Below are 23,784 nucleotides of genomic sequence, written 5' to 3' on the forward strand. Positions count from 1 at the left end.
TAATTGTTTTCATTTTTATGCACTAAATACTGTTATCGAAAATGAGCGCTGAGTACTTGATCACCATTGATGAAGAGTATTACGAATGCACTAAAATTACTTTCCTGTGCCATAATGTTAGGTTTTTGATAAGAATAAATAAACTAGGGTCTGCGATTCATTTCTTTAATAGTGGAAAGAGAAAAAGTATTACGTAAGTATTATGAAGTACTACTACTGGTGAAACTCACAAAGTCTTGAAAACAGTATCTAATGACTGATGTGCCTTTCCCTCGGTACTTGGAGCTTTTCTTTTCCTGTACTAGCTTCCAGTGACAAGAAGGGCACCCTCCTGACCCTTTGGTAGCTGGTTTGCTGACAGAGAGCAGGGCCATAATCAGAGCTGTGAATTCCTTTTGTTTCACACACTCTTCCCACCCCCTCACTCCGCTCCATCTCAGTGTCTGGACCAAGCATGGAGCTTCTCTAGTTGTGAAATACCACAGCCTTTCTCTTCTCTTCCTTCTTCACTGTGGAAGGGCTCTGCTTCTTCCTCTCCCCCATCTTTTGAACTCTGCTTAGGGGGGCAAAACAAACAGCAGTGGAAGGGATGTCCACAGTGACCATTTCCCACTGTCTTGCTAGTAAGGGGAAACCTAAGGCAAAAACATTGAGCCTAAATGACCTTGTACCAGCTCGAAGGGTAGATGTCCAGACATGTAACAATATAATCGTATTTCATACCCACAAACGTGCTTACCGGTTGTCAGACACCATTCTAAGTGCTTTATTACTTAACTCATGTAATCCTCACAAATAACCCCATGAAAGAGGGTATCATTATCCCCATTTTCCAGATAAGAATACCAGACGCAGGACATTTAGGAAGCTTGGCCAAGGTCATAAAGCTAATAAACGGCAGAGTCAAGACATAAATCGAGGCAGTCTGGTTCCAGAGTCCCTGAACACACACACACACACACACACACACACACACACACACACCCCTTTCCACCCAGCAACACAACTAAAAGTGGCTCACTTATTCTTAAAGATATAAAAAGTAACCAACAGTGGCAATTTTACAACTTCATTCTTTTTCCATCCTATGATTTTTTTTTTTTTTTTGAGTGTGTAGTCATGAGGAAAGATCCGAATACTTAAACTAAAACTTCACCCAGCAAATCAACACAGGTCTGCACTGGGAGGAATCCATTCTCCCCTGTCCCTGCACAACTGTTGCCGGAGCTCCTTAAACCCTGGGCCCCTTGTTTCTTCAGAGACTGAGAAGGCACAGCTGAAGGCAAGGAGGGCAGGAGTGGGGAGCCTGGGAGCCTCCACCTCAACTCGGCCCCACCCAGTACGATCTTGTCAGTCCTATTTCACTCTCACAGCCCACTCACCACCATCCAGCTGTGCCTGGCTGTGAATCATTTCCGATTGTCCGAAGAACTGGGAAGGGCAGGAAGTGCTTCGCATCTTTATATTCTCTCAAATCCTATGTAGCAAAATTCTGTTGGAGAGAGCAGCCACTCTCTAGTGGCAAAAAGCAGGACGGCATGGGTCTTTGAGAAACTCTGGAAGAACCCAGCCACTACTGTAAGTTTGAAAGGATGTAAAGGACACACAAAGAATTAAAAGGACGCTAAGGGGATGATCATGGCTGGTGGGTAGGAGGATGAGCCTGGGGCTACGGAGGGATGCCCCTCTTTACAGACTGCCAAACACTTACGTGTTAAAGGTAGACTATTTCTTCTTCACTCTTTTTACACCATTCTTTAAAGCCATGCTTAAAGAGGTGAGTCCTATTCTTAAAGAGACAAATATTGTCCACATGTCATCATCCTCCCCAAGCAAACCTAAACTGTTGCCCTGCACTGTTGTCTCTAGCCCAGCCACATACACGGTGGCAAAAACTGATTTGAGGAAACAAACGTTATGCAAATCCAACACAGGGAAACCAGTCACAGGTCTACCTTTGCTTGAAAGAGATCCAGAGCATATAGGCCCTGTTTAGAGTTGTTTTGAATAAATAAAAACACAGGCAAATTAAGTTAACTCTTTCATAAATAAGGTATACTGTATTACTATCCAAGGTGATCAAAAGCACAGCAAGACAAACACCAATTGTATGGATTTTCCTCCCTGAATAAGTGATTATTAAATGGTCAAAACTTTCTTTCCCCCAATAGTTTCTAGATTTAGTTTACTGGTGGCATTTTGAATTGTGACCAAAATCCAACACTGGACTCAGTTTGGACATATGGTTATGTGTGCAGTGACAAGAAAACAATGAGCTAAGTCCATTAAGGAATCATATAAAAAGTTTTCAAAGAAACAAACCATTCTCCCAGATTTTTCAGTTCCGAGCCCTCTTTAGAGGGGCAAAAAGCCATTTACTCCAACTTGCTCATGTAAAGATATCTCCTCAGCAGAGTAAGTGGAGAAATGGGGCTGCTTTCAACATAAAACAACATGGTGGCTTTCTTGTTTTTATTAAATACTATGATTATTAATTCACTCCAGAAAAAGTACAAGGTACCAAACCATGTATGCTAATACCACAAATGATCAATGACTACCCATATAATCCTCTATGCTCTCCACAAGATTTTTGCAAAGGAGTTTTTGGCAATTCTCTTTGAGAACCACAATTTTATCTTCTCATTTTACTTGGAGATCATGGTTTCTCTCTAAATAACCCTTGACAGAAAAAGACCTCCTTTTTTCATCCTGTCTTCTGTCACTGTGGCATGTCACAGACCCAAAGTTTGTCACAGAAAAACAGTCTCCCTTTTGAAAGTGAATAAAATGTTCATTTACTTTGGGTAAATTTACTCTTTCAATCCCGCCATCTGGATCTAAATTAAGGTACCCTACTTTGAACACGGGTATGCTCGCCATCTGGCTGCCCCAAAGTGGCAATTACTTCAGGTAAATGAAGACTTTGCCTAATTCTAAGCAAGCATATTCTACTATAGGATATTATGGCGTGAATACACACCCTCCGCATCTGCCTGCTGCCCACCTACCTGAGGGAAAAGGGAGTACATATTCTGCCTAACAGAGGTAATTTACTGCTGTGTGTAAGCATTTCCAATTTAAGAGAATTTATTTGCAATATTCAACAAGTGGTGAATTTCCCTTTAGCCAAATGACTAACTGAGAATAAAAGATGTGCCTCAAGTGGAGAAGCCTTGGGTTCTAACCGGGAGCTTGTCTTCCAACCCTTATTGTAATATGGGAACCAGGAGAGGTAAGTCTTCCCTGTAGAACAAAACCAGGGAACCTTCAAAGGGTCAAAGGCATACAGCACATAGTGAAGTCTAATTTTCCTGCCTGACCCAAATTACATCTCTCAGACCTCTGAGGAGTGAGTCAAAGAATCAGATTGATTATTAACAAGTTGTTTCCACATAGACTAAGTAAGGTAGACTGAATGGTAGTACTGATCTTTTTAAATATTTCAGGTTGCTCACTGTGACTTCCCATTGCCAGATTAAATATTTATTTTCATTCCAGAAATTATCTGATAAATTGGCAAAAATTCTGACCAACTAAAGACCAAGACAAGTAATCACTAATCAAATGAAAATTTAGAGTTTGCATTTATGTCCTTTTGGAATGAAGAGGAAAAAAGAGGAACAAGTACTTTCTCTAAGAGGCTGTTTAGAAATAAAATCATCCTGGGATCTCCAGAAACAGCAAATCCTGCACAACTATTGGGATGCAGAGTTTAGCCACATGTGCACTAGGTTAAACTCTCAACCATCTTTGGGGAAAACTGAACGAGAGAGTTTGAATACAAATATGCACTAGGGTACAATAAATCAGTTATGGGTCAAGCAGGAACATCTGGTCTTTTTAAGAGTCCTGTTCGTTTGAAAGCACTGACCACAACAAGCTCAGTTCCACCAAATATATTTTGGCATGGCTCAAAGAACAGGACTTTCTGGAAGTATTTATTTCACCACAGCAAGATTTATCAGTAAGGATATGCAACTCCCACTATTGACAATTTGACATAACATGCAAATGTGCCTTCTATGCTTTTCCCCAAAATGTGATATGATCGTGGATTTTCTTTTTAATCCTTTTAATCTGTATTCTTTAGAATATGTCAGAGAAAGTGGTGGGAGGGGGTTTAAATTAATTAAATTAGGAGTTTGAAAGTGTATCACTTATACATTCACTTATAGGAGACTTTAATTATCATACAACCACTAAAGCATTGGACAATTTATTTAGATGAGGCTACACCACAGGACTCTATAAATACTAACACTTTTGTGTTCTCTTATAACACACTGAAATTTCTCTAGCCTCTTATACTATATCAGCTTCTTCTGAGAGCTTCCAGACATCATGAGCCCTGGTCCAGGGATCAGAAAACCAAAGTTTGAGTCCCAGCTCTCCACTGCCAAACCTGCTGACCTCAGGAGCCCTGGACTGCTCTGATCCCAAGTTTTCTGCTGTTGTGAGACTCTCTTGAGAACAGGGGAGGCTCTGCCAGTGGCATCATTACTAATCTCCAACCTGCCTCCACTCCTAAGGTTGTTGATTTCATTTTTAAGTTCATTTTGGTTATTCCCTGGCCCTACAGCCATTTAATTAATCAAAGTTATTTTAAATGCAATGGGCTAGGGCAAAAAAGCAAGAATCACTTGTTTATTCATTCAACAACATGCTTGTGAGCTCATACCACAGGACACTAATAACATGAGTGGGCACTCTATGTGCCAAGTACAGAGTTAAGTGCTTTTCAATGCATTTACTCGTGGACACCTGCAACAATCCTATGCGGATATTATTATTATTTCCCCAAGTTAAAACTAAAAGTATAGGTTCTGCATCCAAACTGCCTGAGTCTAAAACCTGCTTTTCTGGCTCACGATGTTACAAGTTACTCGACTTCTTGGGGCCTCCATTTCCCCATCTGTACAGTAGGGAGTGTTGATAGCATCTATCTCATGGGGTTCTTGTGAGATTGAGTTAATACAGGATGCTCATTAAGCACTAGAGGCTGTTACTGTCAGGAATTGGTGACTTAGCTTAATCAGCTTCCTCAAGCCTTCACCACAAGTAGAGCTGCAGCTGAGATTTGAACCCAGTTCTGTTGGACTCTGAAGTCTAAGCTCTAAACAAGCGATGGAGAGTCCCATAGCCTCTCAAAAAAAAAAAAAGAAGAAGAAGAAGAAACAGAATACTGCTCAAATCTAAAAAGCATCAAAGGCACTCACTAACAAGGCATTTGAGACTGACGGTTAGCTTTCCCCCTTTCACCGCTGGAGCCATTTCCAGAGGCAGTAACTCGTGAACAAACTGGAGTCACTCTGTGTTAGGAGAGAGCTGGCAGAACCCGGCAAGAACATTTCTCGCTGGCAGTGACCATGGCAGCCGCCAGCACCACCACCAGCCCACCCCCGCACCCTTACTCTGTCATTGGGACTGGCTTTTACTGCCCCGAATCTCCACTTCCAGTTTTGTAAAACTTCATGGAGCCAGAGCCTATCCAATACTCTGCGCCTTCCAGAAACGGGCATGGTGGGGGAGGGGAGCATCTTGCCCTGCCTGCCCTGTCCTGACATCTAACCGGGATGCGCTGCTGCCCTGGCCTCTGGGGCTCACGAATTTTCCCTCGATGGTAACTAGGCAGGCTTTTGAGGTCACCCTGGCCCGACGTCGCTCAGACTACACACTACCCTTAAAAAAAAAAAAAAAAATTGCTGTGTGCCCCAGGCTGGCTAAGGAACTTTGACGGGGCAGGGGGTCCCAGCCTAGAGGAGGAGTGGCATTTGGCACTGGTGACTGAGTTTGTGGAGTTGGCCGCAGGGAGAGCCCAGGCACCTGGGAGACCCCGAGAGTTCTGGGTGATGGCCACACCTCACCTTCGCTTCCTTCCCCCATCCCTCGTTTCCCGGGTATCCGAAGCTAGCCCGGTCCCTGGGTGGCCGGCCGGCTGTCCGGCGGTTTCAAACAGCCTGGCTGGGTGGGGCGGCGCCGGGCACCGCCTCCCTCCGTACCTTCTCTCCCCGTGGAGCACGTAGGAGCTGCGGAAGAAGCCCAGGAGCTCGTTCTCGATCAAGGCGTTGTAGATGATCTTCAGATTGTAATTCCTCTGCGCGTCCAGGGTCCTATTCAGCACCACCACCAAGACCTGGGTTGGCGGGTAGAGGAAAAAGCCCGCCACCGGGACCGCCCCGGCTACCCGGTCCTCGGCCACCTGCACCTTCTCGACCGCCACACGGGAGGCGTGCAGCACGACGTAGCGAGTGGCGTTCCGGCACGCGATCTCCACGTTGACCTCCCCGGAGAAGGTGAAGTTCTCCATGAAGGCGGTGAGCATCAGATTGTAGTGCAGCGGCTTGAGGTGGCCCGACAGGCGCAGTTGAGTCCACGGCTGCCACTGCTCCCGCTCCTCTTCCGACGGCGGCCGGGCGGACGGGGTCTCAGGGTTGGCCTCCCCGCCTGCCCCGGGCTGCGAGGAGTCTCCGCCAGCATGGTGGTTGCGTCGGGCCGAACCCGGAAGGCTTTCGTTGCCGCCGCGCGCTGGGAAGCCGGCGGGGCCGCCGTCGGCGCCGGGCGGTAACCTCGCCCCACACTCGTCGAAGCGCAAGCTGAGCAGCACCGCGAGCATGGTGACGGCGAGCAGCGCCACGATGGACACGGCGAAGGCCAGCACTAGCCGCCTGTGCACAGTGATGTGGCGCTCGGTGGTGCGGGGTCGCACCCCCGTGGAGTCCGCCCACGGGTCCGAGAGGCCCCTGCCGCCGGCCCGAAGCGCGGCGTCGTTCTCCCCCATCGTGGCCGCGAAGGGTGAGCTGCTCTTCTTAGCCCCCGCCGCCGCCGCCTCCTCCTTCTTCTTCTTCCTCTTCTTTTTCTTCTTCTTCTTTTTCTTCTCCTCCTCTTGTTCCCCCCGCTCGCCGTCCAGGGCCATCACACCGCCCCCTGCTCCTCCCCCGCCCCCTCCGGCACCCCCCGCGGGCGGCCCACCCGGGCCACCGCCAGTTCAGGCATCAGAGAGCGCACGCGGGCGGAGGGCGCGACGCCAGCTGGGACCCTGGGGAGACTGGCCCGGCTTCTTTTAAGACGGGCTCTGGCCGTAGGCGACAGCAACCTCGGCGCCTCCCATCAGCCCCGCCTCTCTCCGGACACAGGCGGCGGAGGCGCGGGGCGGCGAGTTCTGGGACGCGCCCAACTTGGAAAGCGTCTCGCTCGCCCCAACGCGCGCTACTTCTCCGGCGGGCGCCGGGCTCAGGGGCACATGCTGCCCCCGCCCCTGTGCGCCTGCGGCTTCTAGCTCGCAGTCCCCTACGCAGAGCTTTCGCCTGGCTTTCCGCGGGAGCCTTTCCGCGGGAGCCTTCCCGCGGGTCCTCGGCTGGCAAGTACAGGGAGCGATGGAGAAGGAAGTTAGGGCTGCCGCTTTCTCTCCCCACTCCAGCGGCGGCGTTCAGTCCTCTGGGTGGGATGTGCTCGCAGCAGCAGTGGCGACGGCAGCAGCAGTGGCGACGGCAGCAGCAGCGGAGGCGCCCGAGCCATGCACCCCGCAGGCGGGGACGAGAGGATGGCCGGGAGGAAGAGACCGGGGTGAATCAGCCCAGTGAAGTCCCAGGGCCGCAGAGCTGCGCCGGAAATCTGACCTGGAGAAGCCTTCTCCTCCAGCCTGGACACTAAGCAGAGGTGGCGGCATACAGCGTGAGGTTGCACAGCGGACAGCGAGCCTCCCTAGTTCCGACGTTGCTCTGACCTGCGGAGATGACAAGTGAGCAGGAAGTGTCCGGCCGGGCCATCCCCTTCAGGTAGATGAAGCTCCGGGTTTGCTCTGTGTCCCCGTGGGGAGAACCTGAGTGCGTGTGTGCGAGTGAGTGTGCGTGTGTGCGCGCGTGTGTGCGTGAGCGTGTACACACAGGTTCCGGGTCTAGATTGCCAGAGCTACTCTGGCTGCATTCAGGGACTGAAACTCCCCGAGAAAGGCAAAGGAGCGAGCGAGAAAGCGCGAGGAGACTGGGAAGACGGGAGGGAGGGGAGCGGCTGAGCGGCAGAGGCAGGCGCTGGGAGATGAGAGAGCTTTTCTCCGCTCTGTCACACCAGACACACACAACCACAGAGCGGGTAGCTGAGCCGCGTGCAAGAAGTACCCTGTAAATCGTCAGCGCAACAAGCCCCGCAGTCACCCCTCTTGCGGACTCTTTAGCCCCACCGCGCTTCCCCGGAGGCATCGTTGGAGCCTTTGGCTATTGACGCCAAGAAGCAAAGGAAGATCCGACTGGGGAGACGTAGCTGTCTCAGGTTTCACACCAAGCTCGCCAGAGGATTTGGAGGATTGTATGTAATTGAAATAAATTCTCCAAAGCCTGATTACGTATATTATACTGTGTGCTGTGTCCAGGTGTGCAGTATTAAAATAAGGGTTAGCAAGGAAACATTAGAAACCTCCGGAAGTCAAGGCTAAAGAAAAGAGACGAGTTTTTCCCATCGAAAAATTCCTGTTTTTAAATTGAGGAAATGATTAAAATCTAATACCTAAAGTGTAATATTCGGGACCACAAACTTGAGACTGAGAAAAGCTGAGGACATGAGCCCCATTACTTTAGAATGAGAACAGTGAACAAGTATATTCTGTGATTGGTCAGTTTTTCACTTCACCTAGCCACAATTACTTTTTTTTTTTTTTTTTTTGCTGTTTTCAGTGTTATCATGAAAATTGTTTAAACTTTTTTAGAACAGTTATCAATAGGAAGTGTCCACTGACAGCAGGATCATCAAAACAGATTCATATACCATTGGCTGGTTATGGATTCTTGTCTAAGTTTGTAGAAGCTTTAAATATAGTGCAGAGTATGTATGAGTATATGGGATATCCAGCCTATAGAATTTGGCTGAAGAACTCTAGTTGGAACAATATTCAGAAAACAGCCACTCTAAAGGTAACAGCTCACAGGCAGGAGTCTCTAGTTTTTAATGAAACAAAATGTGATGGGCTTCAGAGTCCATTTTTTAAAGTGCAGAATAAAAAGGGAATGAAGTAATTCCTTTTTACACATTTCTTTCACGTCTTCAAATCCTGAAGGCATTAAAAGAAAATCATGTCCCTAATTATTTTCTTACAAAAAGGAATGTTTAATGCCACCAGCTTTGAAGTCCTGAAAATATACATTAAGGTATTGTGTTTGGCTTTAAAAGCATGACCAAAGAGCCCAAAATATGCATCAACTTCAGCCCGAAAACTACTGAAAACACAGCCCTATGTTCAGTGAAGTTCTTTACCATCTACCCCTAGATGGGATACATTCCCGATGCCATACATTCTAAATGTCCATTTGAATCATTTTTTTCCCGTATCTTTATTGGAGTGTAAATGCTTTACAATGTTGCGTTAGTTTCTGCTGTACAACAAAGTGAATCGGCTATATGTGTATCTGTATGTGTGTGTGTGTGTGTGTGTGTGTGTATATATATATATATATATATATATATATATATATATATATACCCATATCTCCTCCCTCTTAAGCCTCCTTCCCACCCTCCCTATCCCATTCCTCTAGGTCATCACAAAGCATCGAGTTGATCTCATTATGCTATGCAGCAGCTTCCCAGTAGCCATCCATTTTACATTTGGTAGTGCATGTACGTCAATGCTACTCTCTCACTTCATCCCAGCTTCCCCTTCCCCCTGTGCCCTCAAGTCTGTTCTCTACATCTGCGTCTTTTGGAGAAAAGGGAACCCTCCTGCACTGTTGGTGGGGATGTAAATTGATACAGCTATACAGCTATAGTTCTCTCACTATGGAGAACAGTATGGAGGTTCCTTAAAAAACTAAAAATAGGAACTACCATATGACCCAGCAATCCCACTCCTGGGCATAAACCCTGAATCATTTTTAAATGATGATAAAACAAAGTGCCAGGGTGTTTTGTTTTTTTGTTTTTTGTTTTTTTTTTCTTAAGCATGTTGTATGTGGGCCGTTAGCAACAGACCAAGGGAAATGCCACATTCTGTTCAAGTTACTTTTTTATGCTCTGTTTTTAAATCTCTGTGCTCTTGCTGCCCATATGTATCTGCCTGTATGAATTTTAAGAGTTGAGGAGTCGAGGTTTGTTAGTTTGTTTTCACAGAATCAGGAAACAATATAGGCAGGCAAAAAGAGCTGTGTGACTCTTAGCAGCTCACCAAACTTCTCTGACCTTAGGGTACTAATCCAGCAGTTCAGGATTATTGATCTAAAGTCCATGGATTCAACTCACTTGCATTATAAGAGGGATCTGGAACCAACCCCCAGAAGTCTGAGAACCAGTACCTAAATGAAGAGGTTACCCACTAAAGGATCTTTAAGACCTTTCTGTAAAATGATATTAGTCAAGAAAAGATTCAAAGAAGGCTTTTTCTGTTCTTCTTTGTATTTTATCCATGTACTTTTGAAAATTTCTACATGGCAACTCTCCAAAATTTCAGAATTAAAATATATTTACCAATTAGTAAAGTCTCTACCGTCTATGATTAAATTAGTGGATGGGTTATTTTTGAGACCTAAGTGGAGTGGACACAAGCTTATTAACCTGGAGTGAACACAACTTATTAAAACACTGATTCCCCTAAAATGCAACTTTAGCCAATAAACTCAATATCAAGGTCAAGTGGGTAAATATTTCTCCCTCTCATATCAATGTTAAAGAAGGGTCCCAGTGAGCTTTTCTTAATTTCTGAAAGTACATAACGTACCTCTAAGAAGCAAGTACTTTGGTATAATAACTTGTTAATTTTATTTTTTAGCGAATGTCTATTCTACCCTCCTCAAACCAAAACAAAAAAAGGGAAAATTTCACATGGTGTACCTAACAAAAGTCTTAAAGAGATGATTCACTAGTATTCCTATAAAGAAGTTGCCTTCAGTGTGTAGATGATTAAATTGGAGAGACTCTGACTTGGTCAATGCTAGAGCCATGCAGAGGAGTAAGACTTTCCAAAGTGCTTGATGCTCCTCTCAGAAACACGTTTATTATTGGGAGAATTTATGATTATTTTCTTTAGCTAATAAATGTCTTTAAAGCCATTTTGTGGCCATATTTGATTTAGATGCTTGTAAAAGTGAAAAGAGTCTGAATGTTTAATATCCATAAAGCCAAACAGAAGTTATTAATTAAATCTACACCTAAGTCCTATGACTAATCAAACTGAACTATTTTCAGTGGATGTGCTGGCTTCAGAGGCTTTACTCTGATTGTTTACACTTGAACTGCTTTTTTTCTCTTCCCACTGGTTTGTAGCTAGAGACACAACTGAAGTGTCCTCTTATACTCAGCCCCTTCAAGTGTGATTAGCACTTCACTTTCAGAAACAGCTTGGCTCAAGAGAAAGAACTAGATACAAATCTGCCCTCACCTCCCAACATTATCCTAACCTACTTACCTGACTCAGTTTCTTGATGGGTTCATGTACAGAAGTTAAATAGACTAGGTAACCTCTGAGATCTCTTCCAGTTCTCAAATTCTGTAAAAGAAATTCCAAAGCTAATACAACAGTCTCTTTATGCTCTCAGGGATTTTAAATTAATATTCTCCATTGAGAAGCCAAAAAAAATCAATTCAAAACTCGAAGTTTAATGGGTAAAGAGACTTTGTAAAAATACCCTGTACTAGCAAAAGCATATGGAGAAAAGAAAACAGCCCCTGCTACTCTGGCAGGGGAAACAGGACTGATCTATTTTATGAGAGGGAAGTGTCCCTGAAGACCCCACACAATCAGAGACCAATGCTGACGGTGAATGGTGGGAATCTCTGTTCACCAGCTAAAGTGGTACTGCCCTGTGACACTAAAAGCAGTTAGAAATTTGAGATGGTAATAACTTGATGAAATTTTTAATTTGGGGAAACTCACAATATTGCATACTTCTAATACTTTATAATACATAATTTCAAAATTTCATACCATTTGACCACTGCATCTGTTGACATTGTTACAGGGTAACATTAAGAAATACCCTTCTAGGGCTTCCCTGGTGGCACAGTGGTTGAGAGTCCGCCTGCCGATGCAGGGGGCGCGGGTTCGTGCCCCCGTCCGGGAAGATCCCACATGCCGCGGAGCGGCTGGGCCTGTGAGCCATGGCCACTGAGCCTGCGCGTCCGGAGCCTGTGCTCCGCCACGGGAGAGGCCGCAACAGTGAGAGGCCCGCGTACCGAAAAAAGAAAAAAAAAAGAAATACCCTTCTAGATAGAACCTTCCTCAAGATCTTAATGATGGAAAGAGGAGGACTGTTTAAAATTAGCCATAATTGAGACAGTGCAATTCCATAATGTCTACAGTTTGCTAACTACAATTAATACCTTGATTTAACTGTTAGTTATCTGACTTCTGTTTATTTAAAAAGATTAATCTGAATTGATATCATATCTAAATGTGATTATGTCTTCTTTCCTCACATAAAAATCTGTGAAATTATAAAGTTGTTTTAAAGGGAAAACATTCCCTAACCTATTAATGTATTACTACATGTTATTAGGCCTAGTAAAGTCTCATAATCATGCTAAAACAGAACAAGTATTACAACATAAAAAGGGCCTCTCTAGATGGCAAATATAAGGAAAAGCATAATCAAATATCCATAGTACTATTCCCAGTTCTATAATTAAATGTTATATCCAGAGAGGAGAGAATTAGGATCTCAAAAAAGTTGTATTGTTATTTGGGGGTTCTAATGTTAGGTTAAAACTCTTCGGTGTTCACTGTGGGCTTTTTGGTTTATGATCTCAGTAAGAAAGCTTCATAAAAAGGCAAAGAATGCATCATGGAAATGTTTACAGTTTATTCATGAAACCTACAAACATAACATAAACCAAATCCTAAAATCAGAATAGAAACTGGGTAACTTTCCAGAGATGTTTCTGTTGAACTAGTCAATCTGTCTAGTAGCTCAAGAAATAGAAATAGTATATACACCCAATATAGTTTTTGCCATGCATTTAAGTTGTTCAAATCCATGTTTCTAGATATATATGGCAGGAAGAAAATAATAATAATAACAACAACAGTAACTAAGATTTTTCAAGGGCTTACCTTGCACCAAGTATTTGTCTAAGCACTTTATGTCATCTTATTTAATCATGAAAATAACCCCATCAGGTCAATGCTGTTATTTCCCCCATTTGACAAATGAGGAAGCATAGGCTCAGAGAGATGAAATACCCTGTCCAAAGTCATTTAATTAGTAGAGCCAGAATTCCAGACTCCATCATCTGTACACTTAACCATTATGCCATAGTACTTCCTGAAAGGTAAACCAGATGTAAACTATCCAACTGCATAATTGATATTTGCTGCATAAATTATGAAGTCAGTTCCAGGCAGAGTGCTGGAGGTATAGCACTGAATCAAACAGTTGTGGTTCCCCCCATCATTGGAGGGTACAGTGCCTGGCACATAAGTGCTATGTGAGTGTTTAGTAGATGAAATGTACAGAGAAATGTATAGAGAAATTAGATGAAATGTGTAGAGAAAAGGTAGTATAACCCTGAGCAGAATAATATAATTTTATAAAGTAATGATAGAAAGAAAAAAGGAGAGCATTATTCATCCTTGATTGAGAACGAAGTAGTTGAGGTTGACTGTAGTTTATTTTCATTCTGCAGAACAAGCAGTTTATATGCCTTAGAAATCTTACATCTTGAAGGCATTAATAAATGTATCTTTGACCCAGGCTTATGTGACAATTCAAACTTGCATGATTAGAATAGTGCCTCACCTCTTTCAAACCATGAAAAGTATCTGCTTCAAATGTACACTTATATAGTTACTAAAGTCACATAAAGACATAAAGTATCCTGCTCTATTTCTTCCATATGTATCTTTTAATCCAATTTTTTTCCCTTTTCCACTCATTTATTCACCCTTCTTCCATTTAATAATAAAACATATTATCTCTTAAAACCTGCATTACTAAACATACACAAATAGACATTAGTTTGATATATAAATGTGTACAGCTCTTTAAGTGAGGTAATTACATAGTGTATTATATACCACAAAGGTGCTAAGAGACTAGATCTTAAATGTTCTCACAAGATAAAATAATGATGTGATGTGGCAGAGCTGTTAGCTAATGCTACAGTGGTAATCATACTACGATAGATAAATGTATCAAGTCAACACACTGTACACCTTAAACATACAATGTTATGTGTCAATTAAATCTCCATTTAAGAATGAAATAAAAATAAAATTAATTCATTAAATGAGGTAATTACAATACTTTTTTAAAATTTGAGTGGCAAATGATCATTGTAAATGGGTTGATAAAGAAATAAAGATAAATAGGGTGAAGTTTTTCTCTTTTAGATAATGAAATGTCACTAATCTTGAGGTCATGTACCTGTACATGAGTTTTTGAAAGCTGATCTTGACCTACAGTATTTTTTATTTTTAATAATATAAAATATGTAATATATAGTTTTAATGAGTCATTATTCTAGTCAAAGATGCACTCATTTCTGAGTAAGAAGTACATCTTAGAAAATATTTCACAAGCTGTATAGTATGTATATTACACAATAATTGTAAAAATTAAAATTGCATTGTTTTTCAACTCATTGAATTCCTACTTTGAAACCAAGGGGAAAAAACAACCCACATCATAGTATTTCCTTTTAAGTTTTAGGCCTGTGCATGAATAACATTATCTCTTAATCATGAACTGAAGAATAGCCTCTTCTGGGATCCATACCTCCTTCTTGCTCATAACCAGAAGTGTTTGCTAGAGAAGACCCAGTTCTTTCCACCACATGGCACTACAACTAAGGATCCTCCATGCCTCTTTACTTTTTGCATTATATACTAAGGCTACACCAATGCCATACCATTTTTTCTTTCTCTGTACATGGTTTTCTGAGGACATTTCCCCATTCACATCCAGGAAGTATTCTCCAGGTGCCTCGAAAGTTAGGTGAAATATGTATTTGGGGATCCAGGAATTATTTTTGGAATTCGAACAATTAGACTTTGGCTAAAATGCCTTATTCTTGGTGGTTTAAAAAATTATTTATATGCTATTACTACAAAAACAAGTATACCTCAGAGATACTGCAGTTTCGCTTCCAGACTACCGAAAAAGAGCAAATATCACAATATAGCAAATCACACAAATTATTTGGTCTCCCAGTGCATATAAAACTTATGTTTACACTCAACTGTAGTATATTAAGTGTGCAATAGCATTATGTCTACAAAAATACATACTTTAAAAATATTTTATCGCTAAAAATTGCTAACCATCATCTGAGCCTTCAGTGAGTCGTAATTTTTTGCAGCAGTAACATCAAATATCACTGATCACAGATCACCATAAAAATATCATAATAATGAAAAAGTTTGAAATATTGTGAGAATTAGCAAAATGTGACACAGAGGCACAAAATAAGCAAATGCTTTTGGAAACATGGCACCGATAGACTCAGGGTTGCCACAAACCTTCAATTTGTAAAAACGCAGTATCTGTGAAGCACAATAAAAGAAGGTATGCTTGTTAAAAGTCTAAATATATCATTTTACTATAAATATTATAGTGTTAAATCAGTCTTTTTTAACACTTATGTTAAGTGCTAGGCACTATACAAAACATTTTTAAAATGGTCATAATTTATAACCATACAATTGTTGTGAAGTCTGAATCTGGAAAAAAAAATTCCCTACAAAAGAACTACACAAAAATATTCAAACTACTAAGTTTTTTGAAAATATAATTGGCTGCTTGATTAAATGAAACTTTGTTTTTACTCCAAAACAGTCTGTAGGAAAAAAGCAACGAGTGTGAATAGGAATGTTTTGAGTTACTAGCATATTAAAATTTGGATGATCATGTCATGAAATAGGTTTAATTCTCATAATAGAATTGATTTAGTATAGAAGTTGCTTGTGATCTTCATTTTGTCACTTTTCTCTTTAGTGCCACCTTGTGGGTTAGCCAGTAACAATAAATATACAGTATAGGGTTTTGAGTTTGGGTTTTTTCTTTTCCTCTACTGTGTCAAAGCTGGTCTTAGAAAGTAGTGTGGTAAAACTCAGATGTGAAGCAATTTCTTTGTCAGAGAAGCAACCACTTCGCTAGAAGATATTTGCCGTAATTCTGCAATTGGCCATTCCAGACACCAGAACTGTTTCTCAGAGATTGGAAATATTGGCGTCTACACAAAAGTCGATGTTCATTTACAGGATAATCACCAAACTTATCTTGGATAACATAAGTGGCAAGCTCTGACTTGTGATTTTTTCCATAAGAAAAATGTTTTCTTAACTCAGTATCGTCATTTCTACAATAGTGTCCTATGAGAATTGATTCTAGGTGACTTGAAACACTGTTTAATCCTGTTTAAAAAAAACCTCACATATCTGATTTAGTCTTGTTTGCAGCTTACTTCTAATACCAGATTGAATTTGCATTGAGTTACCTTATTCAGTTCATTTTTTAATTATGATGCTGCAGTTATAAGGAACTAAGGAAGAAGTCAGTATAGTACGTCGAAAGCTTTCTTTTATTAGAGACACACAGGAAACATGTTATATATTCCCTAACACTCTCCATATATTGGAGATGCTATAAAAAGCTTTTGAATAGCTAAACAAAAAAGAATAGTTTCTCCTCTTTAAAACACCTAAACATGTTAGAATTTATTGCTAAGTTTTTTTGTGGTATGATGAAAAAATGAATCTCTAAATTGCATTTATGGTGTCATTTCAGAGCAAGTGAAAATCATGTACAGTCTGGTCACTTTGAAAGTGTAAATGTCCGTATCTGAACTCTTCCTTCCCTATTAGGACTAGAAGGTTGTACCATGTGTTATTCAAAGAGTAATTTTCCTTGGATGGGTAATAAGGCCTCAGCTCAGATTTGACCTCTAACCTGAATGTTATAAGCTATCAGTTATCTATGATGGAAGCACACCAACAACAACAACAAAAAATTTAAGTGTTGTTATAGGCTTGCTAAAATCTTAGTATAGAAGCAAAGCAGCCAAACGCTATCAGTAAGCAAGGCTGAGAAAACCTTAGAATTCAGCTCCCTAGTCATTTTTAACTTGAACAAGTCTTATGCATTGTCTCTAAAAGTAATAAGTTGTGTTTCCCAATTCAGGAAATGCATTTTAATTATTAATTTTTGTACCCTTTGATATTTGAATTTCTCCATGACATATTCTGATACATATTTAGTTTCCAGTGGATTTGGTACAGGAGCAAAAGTTGCCTTAGAATGACAACATTCAATCTATAGTCCATTTAAACTTTTTTTTTTTTCCACTTAACCTTTGCATGGCTACCATTGAACAAGTCAGTGTTCTTAGAGTTTAACCAAAACAAACAAACAAACAAACAAACAAACAAACCAAAAACCCTAGCTAAAGGACTTTCTAATCTGGGGACCACGAAAACTTGCAACCATTTTTCCACTTAAGCTTCAGCTTCAGCTTGTTAATAATAAAGGTGTGTCTTCCTTCAGTTTAAGTTGAATAAACTGCTGTATAGTGCCATCCACAAGATTCCTTGGATACACGTGCTACTGTTGGCAAGGTAGGGGCTGCACTATATTTAAGTAAGTGGTACCTCCATTTGCCACACAGTTTTAACTCCAGGGATGAATTTTAGCCTCTCTTCATTTTTATTGTATTCATTTTAAATAGATGGGTTTTTTACAACAAGTTACAAAGCAGCAAAACACATTTCATATCTTCTCTGTTACAGATTCCAGATTAAGCAGATCCTAATTAATTGGGTTATATTATGTAACAATAGCCTTTCACTTTAATGTCAAAGGGCTTTTGTGATCTCTATTCACTTCCTCTTGAAGTAAGACTGAGCAAAATATTTTCTTGACATTTCTGAGAATTTCATTTTCAGTTTCAAAGGATCATTTATTCCTTTAATCTTCCAATGTGAAGAAGTAATGAATATTTACTTTTTTTAGTCTCATTTTTAGAGGCGCTAACATTCAACTAGGTAAACTTAATAAGTGATAGCTATTAATGTTCTCTTTTGTCTTCTAGACAGAAAATCAAAGCTATTTAAAATAAAGGATGTGTTTAAAACCAATATATGTCCACAAGTTAACATTAATGTTTACAAACACTTTCTGTGATCATCATGTCTTATTTGGGTGTATTGTCTTTGTTTATCTATATCTACCTCAAAAGATATGGAGCTAGATATAACTAGATGAGACAGGTATACTGTGTTTCCATATGGTCTGAATAGAAGTGTATGATTAGTCACTAGGCTAAGCTGCAGTGTTCTAAGGTACACAAATAGTCCTCTGTGTTACTCCTTCATTTTCAGTGCTTGCCATGAGAGCCAAATTAAACTGCCACGTGACAGTCATCCAAATATATAATTCTAAAACCATGATCATAGGCTCATTTCTTTATTTCTATGAGATTTACCTATAGTAAATCTCTGTTTAATGTTCGCAGTTCTATAGCAGTTCACTTCTAAATGTTCAGAGTAGGAGCTATACCTTCTAGGATGTGCAAATAATCAAGTCCTAGCAACACTATAAAATATAATCCATATTACGAATTGAACAGAATGAGCCCTCAGATCTGATTGCCTAAGGCTCAAAATGTTAATGCTCCTGACACACCTTATACATATTAGCAAATTGAAATGGCATTAAAAGAAGAGAACGAACTGTGGTCCCCACCTCAGCATCACTTCACCAGCCTTCCTATCCCTGCCCGCTGGAGAGGGGAGCTTCTGTTCTGAAGACCTGGGGGTCGGGGGAGGCTGCAGATCTTCACCTCCTGTCAGTTTCTACAATTCCAAAAAGGATCAGGCCTGAGGAATTTTATCTTCTGGTGTTCCATTGTGAGCTGACTTAATTAAATTTTTCCCAAAGTGCCAAATTCTCCAGTTCTTCCTCAGGAGGACAAATTGAGAAGACAGAAATAGGTCCAAATGAAGTGAAATTTTTCTTAATTAATTCAAACAATAACACCATGAAAAAGCGCTTTGAATTTTTCAATTCCCAGGCAATTGGTTCTAAAAAGAAAAACATTCTAAATTATCCATATGCCCTCAGTTATTAGTCTAGAGCACTTGCCCAAGCAATTATTTGCAAAGGTAATATGTAGCGCCTCATGGTGATTTACTTGTTTTTCTAATACCTTTTGCCCCCAAACTCTATAGAACTGAAAGTGTGTCAGCAAAGAGAAGTGACTATAAGAGAAGGCTCACTAATATACAACAAAATATGTAAAAGTAAAGGGAAAAGAGCCAAATCCCATTTTAAAAACTCAAATTCTAGGGCTTCCCTGGTGGCGCAGTGGTTGAGAGTCCGCCTGCCGATGCAGGGGACACGGGTTCGTGCCCCGGTCTGGGAGGATCCCACATGCCGCGGAGCGGTTGGGCCCGTGAGCCATGGCCGTTGGGCCTGCGCGTCCGGAGCCTGTGCTCCGCAACGGGAGAGGCCACAACAGTGAGAGGCCCGCATACAGCAAAAAAAAAAAAAAAAAAAAAAAAAAAAAAATCAAATTCTACAGATGGTAAATGTCACAGACATCATTTCTTATTTATTGATAACCACTTAAGAGTAATCTATAATTTCTTCCTAATCTTCAGAATAGGTTTCTGGCAGTCACATAATCTCCTGGGGAGAAATGTCTTCTGATATTATCACCTGATTTTGTAAAGTCCAGACAACTTGAAACAAACTGAATACCCTTCATTTACCCAATAGCCATTCAAAAATATTATAGATAATGAACAGTAAACAAAATAACAATTTAACTGAAAGATGCTTTAACTGAAAGATAATTTTCACATCCTTTGGAATCTAGTCCAGGACCATCAAGATAGAGAAAAATACAGCCACTGGGCACTGTGTTTTCTTTTTCTCAGAAAACCATTATCCTCTTCCTTGGTACAGTACTTATTCAACAGCTCAGGGTGGGGTTGGGGGGAGGTAATATTCTAGGAAAGTCAAAATTCTTATCTAAATCCTTCTTAAATTGTGCCTTTCGACATAATATATTGTATGAAATGGATTTTAAAAGTAGTATTTAGAAATTACTTTCCAACTTTAATTATAAATTGGTATAAACTTTATGGAAAATAATATAGCAAGAGCTAGCAAAATCCACAAATCTGAAAACTGCAGCAAGACTTCTGAGCTATCCTGTATTGCAACTGTTGGCATGACTCTCTTCTACTAGAATTAAAGCTTCTTCAGGGTAGAAGACATGTATATTCATTTATGTCTCTGCAAAACAAGCAAAGTCTCTGGACTATATTGTGTTCTTAGTAAGTACATGTTGAATGAACAAATGCTCCATTCAGTATTTGTCACCAGCTTCTTGGCCCCTATTACTTCTCTCTCTGATTTAAGGCTTCTCTTCTCCTCCCTGCCCAGCACTCTTTGGCCTCCATGCCTAGGGAGGGTGCTCTTCAGCTTGGGCTCCTATGTATGGCCTCAGTGAGCCATCCTACTGGAGTTGGTCCTATAGCCAAGACCCTACCCTTCCCTAGCTCTGGCCTAGAGACGTGGCATCAGAGTACTTGTTGAAAGTATTTCTACATTTTAGAAGGAATGAACTAACAAACAAAAACTGTATCATTTTCCCTGAATAAGCAAGTAGTAAGTAAGTAAGATCTAGAATCAGCTTCTGATCCTCTCAGCTTCAGTTTTGGAGACCAAAGTGATGTGTTCTCCCAGAGAGAGAATTTGACTAGATGTTGAGACAGTTTAGGCCACACAGTGGCAATCATACTTTATGCAGGAGTTACATTCTGAAGTAGGTTTATAAGGTAGAAAGCACTTATGGTCAAATTTTCCCTTGAAAAACTCCCTAAACCACCCATAAAAGGCAGTAAACCATAGTTCTGTGTACCCATTCCTATGTACAGCAATATGTACACACAGATGTAAGTATAAAATGTGTGCAGTATATACAATACCTAATTGAATTTGAGTAAACTATCCATATGCTGTGTTAATAACACTGCTACCAGTTCACTACTGTGTTTCTGTGATGCCAAGATAACCAGCCAATGCAGAAAGTTCAGTTAAAAGTGATGGTAATGGCTGCCTTCCTTTCTTTGCAGCAGGAAAGCAGTATATCCAGAAGAGGATATAGGATTAAGAGATGGGGTTTTTTTCAAGGGGAAAGTTGGAGTTCATTATAACATACTTACATGCTGATGGGAATGAGGCAGTCAGAGAGAAAATCTTAATGTAGGAGAGAATGCAAAGAGTTGCTGGAGTTATGTCCTAGAATGGGTGGGAGGGGATGGGTTCCAGAAGTAAAGGGAAGAGCCTTGATTTGAGGACAATTGATCTGTAGGAACCAGTAGGAAGATGGTTAAGCGGGAACATTGTGAAAATGGGTGGATTCTTGTGAAAATTCTCACTCAATGGTTTCTATTTTCTCAGTGAAAATAGGAAGCAAGGTCATCAGCTGAGTAAAGATGGGGAAAAAGGTGTTGAACCTTTCAGGAAATAAGTGAAAATATGCTACAGTAATCTGAGAGGGTGAGTACATAGGAAACAGAAAATGGAAATGTTGGGCATTGAGATTATTGGGCATTATTATTATTGAGTGGACATAAATTTAAAGGTTTTTGAAGCTACTCTCTGCCATGTAGGTGTAGGCCTGGAGTAGTTGGAGAGTTGGATTTAATAGGATTCAGAGTCAGGCCACAGCCATGGAGGGAGAGTAGGGCAAGGGAGATAAAGGGTACTGGCACGGGAGCAATTTTAAACATAGACCATGGAATCAAAACTGGTAGGGAGGCAAATGAGGAAATGAAGGTTAAAGACAATGAAAATGAGGTAGAATGAACAGATTGTAGGTCCCTGTAAAGGTGAAGAAATATTATTGCTTAATATTAATTATTGAAATGAAGCTACTGCACTTAAGGCACAGTGAATCCCAGAAAGTCATGCCTCTTGTATCTTAATAGGTAATACATACCCTTTGCTCCAGAACTCAGACATATATGTATCCTTTTCTATGCTGTCATTTATTAAGAATTCAATACTTTACTCAACTTTAATGTATAGTAGGAAATTCCTGTACTATTATGAATCCAATCTTTTATTTATATTTTCTTCCAATACTCCTTCTACTTTTTCCTAGCCATGACTGACACCTAGCTTTCCACTAAATCCATTTTCATAGCAAGCCTCATCATCAAAAGCCCCCAACTTACGTATGAGGAGGAATTAGCAGGCTAAAACAGATGATTGTATCAACTGACACAGAAAAAGCATTTGACAAAATCCAATACTCATTCATAATTTTAAAACTCTCTCTGGGCTTCCCTGGTGGCGCAGTGGTTGAGAGTCCACCTGCCGATGCAGGGGACACGGGTTCGTGCCCCGGTCCGGGAAGATACCACATGCTGCGGAGCAGCTAGGCCTGTGAGCCATGGCCACTAAGCCTGTGCGTCCGGAGCCTGTGCTCCGGACGGGAGAGGCCACAACAGTGAGAGGCCCGCGTACCGAAAAAAAAAAAAAAAAACTCTCAGCAATTTAGAAATAGACAAGAACTATCTCAAGTTGATAAAGAGCATCTAAAAAACAACTATACCTGTCGTTCTTAATAGTGAATGACAGAATGCTTTCCTCTAAGACAGGAAACAAGGCAAGGATTCAGTCTCACCACTCTTTTCAACATAGTACTAGAAATTCTAGCCACTGCATTAAGGCAGTAAAATGAAATAAAAGGCATACAAAATTGGAAATGAAGAAAAATACAACTGTTCCTATTTGCAGATGACATGACTATCTAGAAAATCCCAAGGATTCTACAAAAATAAAACTCCTAGAACCTAAAAAGTTATTTCATCCAGGTCACGGGATTAAGATCAATACAGAAAAATTAATGTCACTTCTATAGAGTAGCAATAAACACATGAACACCAAAATTAAAATATACTTACAATCATTCTAAAAAATAAAATACGTAGGTATAAACTTTACAATATATGCACACTATCTGCTTGCTGACAATTGCAAATGCTAATGAGAGAAGTGAGTGATGACCTAGATAAACAGAGAGACATACCATGTTCATAGATTGGAAGACTCAGCATAGTAAAGATGTCAGTTTTCCCCAAGTTGATGTGTAAGCTTAATGCAATTCCATTAGGGAAATGTGAATTAAAACACAATTAGTTGTCAGTACACACCTATCAGAATAGCTAAAATTTTTTAAAAGTGACAACACCAAATGCTGACAAGGATGTAGAGAAATTGAATGACTCATAACATTGCTAGTAAGAATGTAAGATGATACTGTTACACTGGCAGGTTTTTTTAAACTAGACATGCATTTCCCATACAACACAGCAATTCTATTCTCCAGCATTGATCCCAGAGAAATGGAAATATATGTTTACACAAAAACCTGTATATCAGTGTTCAAAACAGTGTTATTCATAATAGCCAAACATCGGAAACAATCCAAATGTCTTACAAGGGGTGAATAGTTAAATTGTCATATATCCATCCCATGGACTAGAACTGGGCAATTAAACAAAAAATGAACTATTGATATACACAACTAGGATGAATCTCCAGAGAATTATGCTGAGTGGAAAAAAAGTTAATCCCAAGTGGTTGCATACTCTCATGTTGCATACGATTTCATTTCTGCAACATACATTAAATGACAAAATTATATAAGTGAAGAACTGACTCATGGTTTCCAGGAGTTACATACAAGGGTAAGGGCAAGCAGGAGAGAAGTGGGCACAGTTATACAAGAACAACACAAGGGATCTTTGTGGTAATGGGACTGTTTTGTATCTTGACAGGTGGTGGTCAC

The 23,784-nt window shown here is 40.8% G+C and overlaps 1 protein-coding gene across 1 annotated transcript in view; it reads right to left on the minus strand.

Moving 5' to 3' along the window:
* TRHDE (thyrotropin releasing hormone degrading enzyme) overlaps positions 1 to 6,916 on the minus strand; it is a gene marked incomplete at its 5' end in the record, with an annotated part of 390,730 nt that extends 383,814 nt beyond the window's left edge. The window contains one exon of the mRNA XM_081249500.1: positions 6,003 to 6,916. Within this exon, the coding sequence (XP_081105626.1) occupies positions 6,003 to 6,916 (914 nt within the window). The remainder of the gene's footprint in view (positions 1 to 6,002) is intronic.
* Between the last annotated feature and the right edge of the window lie 16,868 nt (positions 6,917 to 23,784).

This window comes from Mesoplodon bidens (genome assembly GCF_964165515.1).
Source record: "Mesoplodon bidens genome assembly, chromosome: 11".
NCBI lineage: Eukaryota > Metazoa > Chordata > Mammalia > Artiodactyla > Ziphiidae > Mesoplodon > Mesoplodon bidens.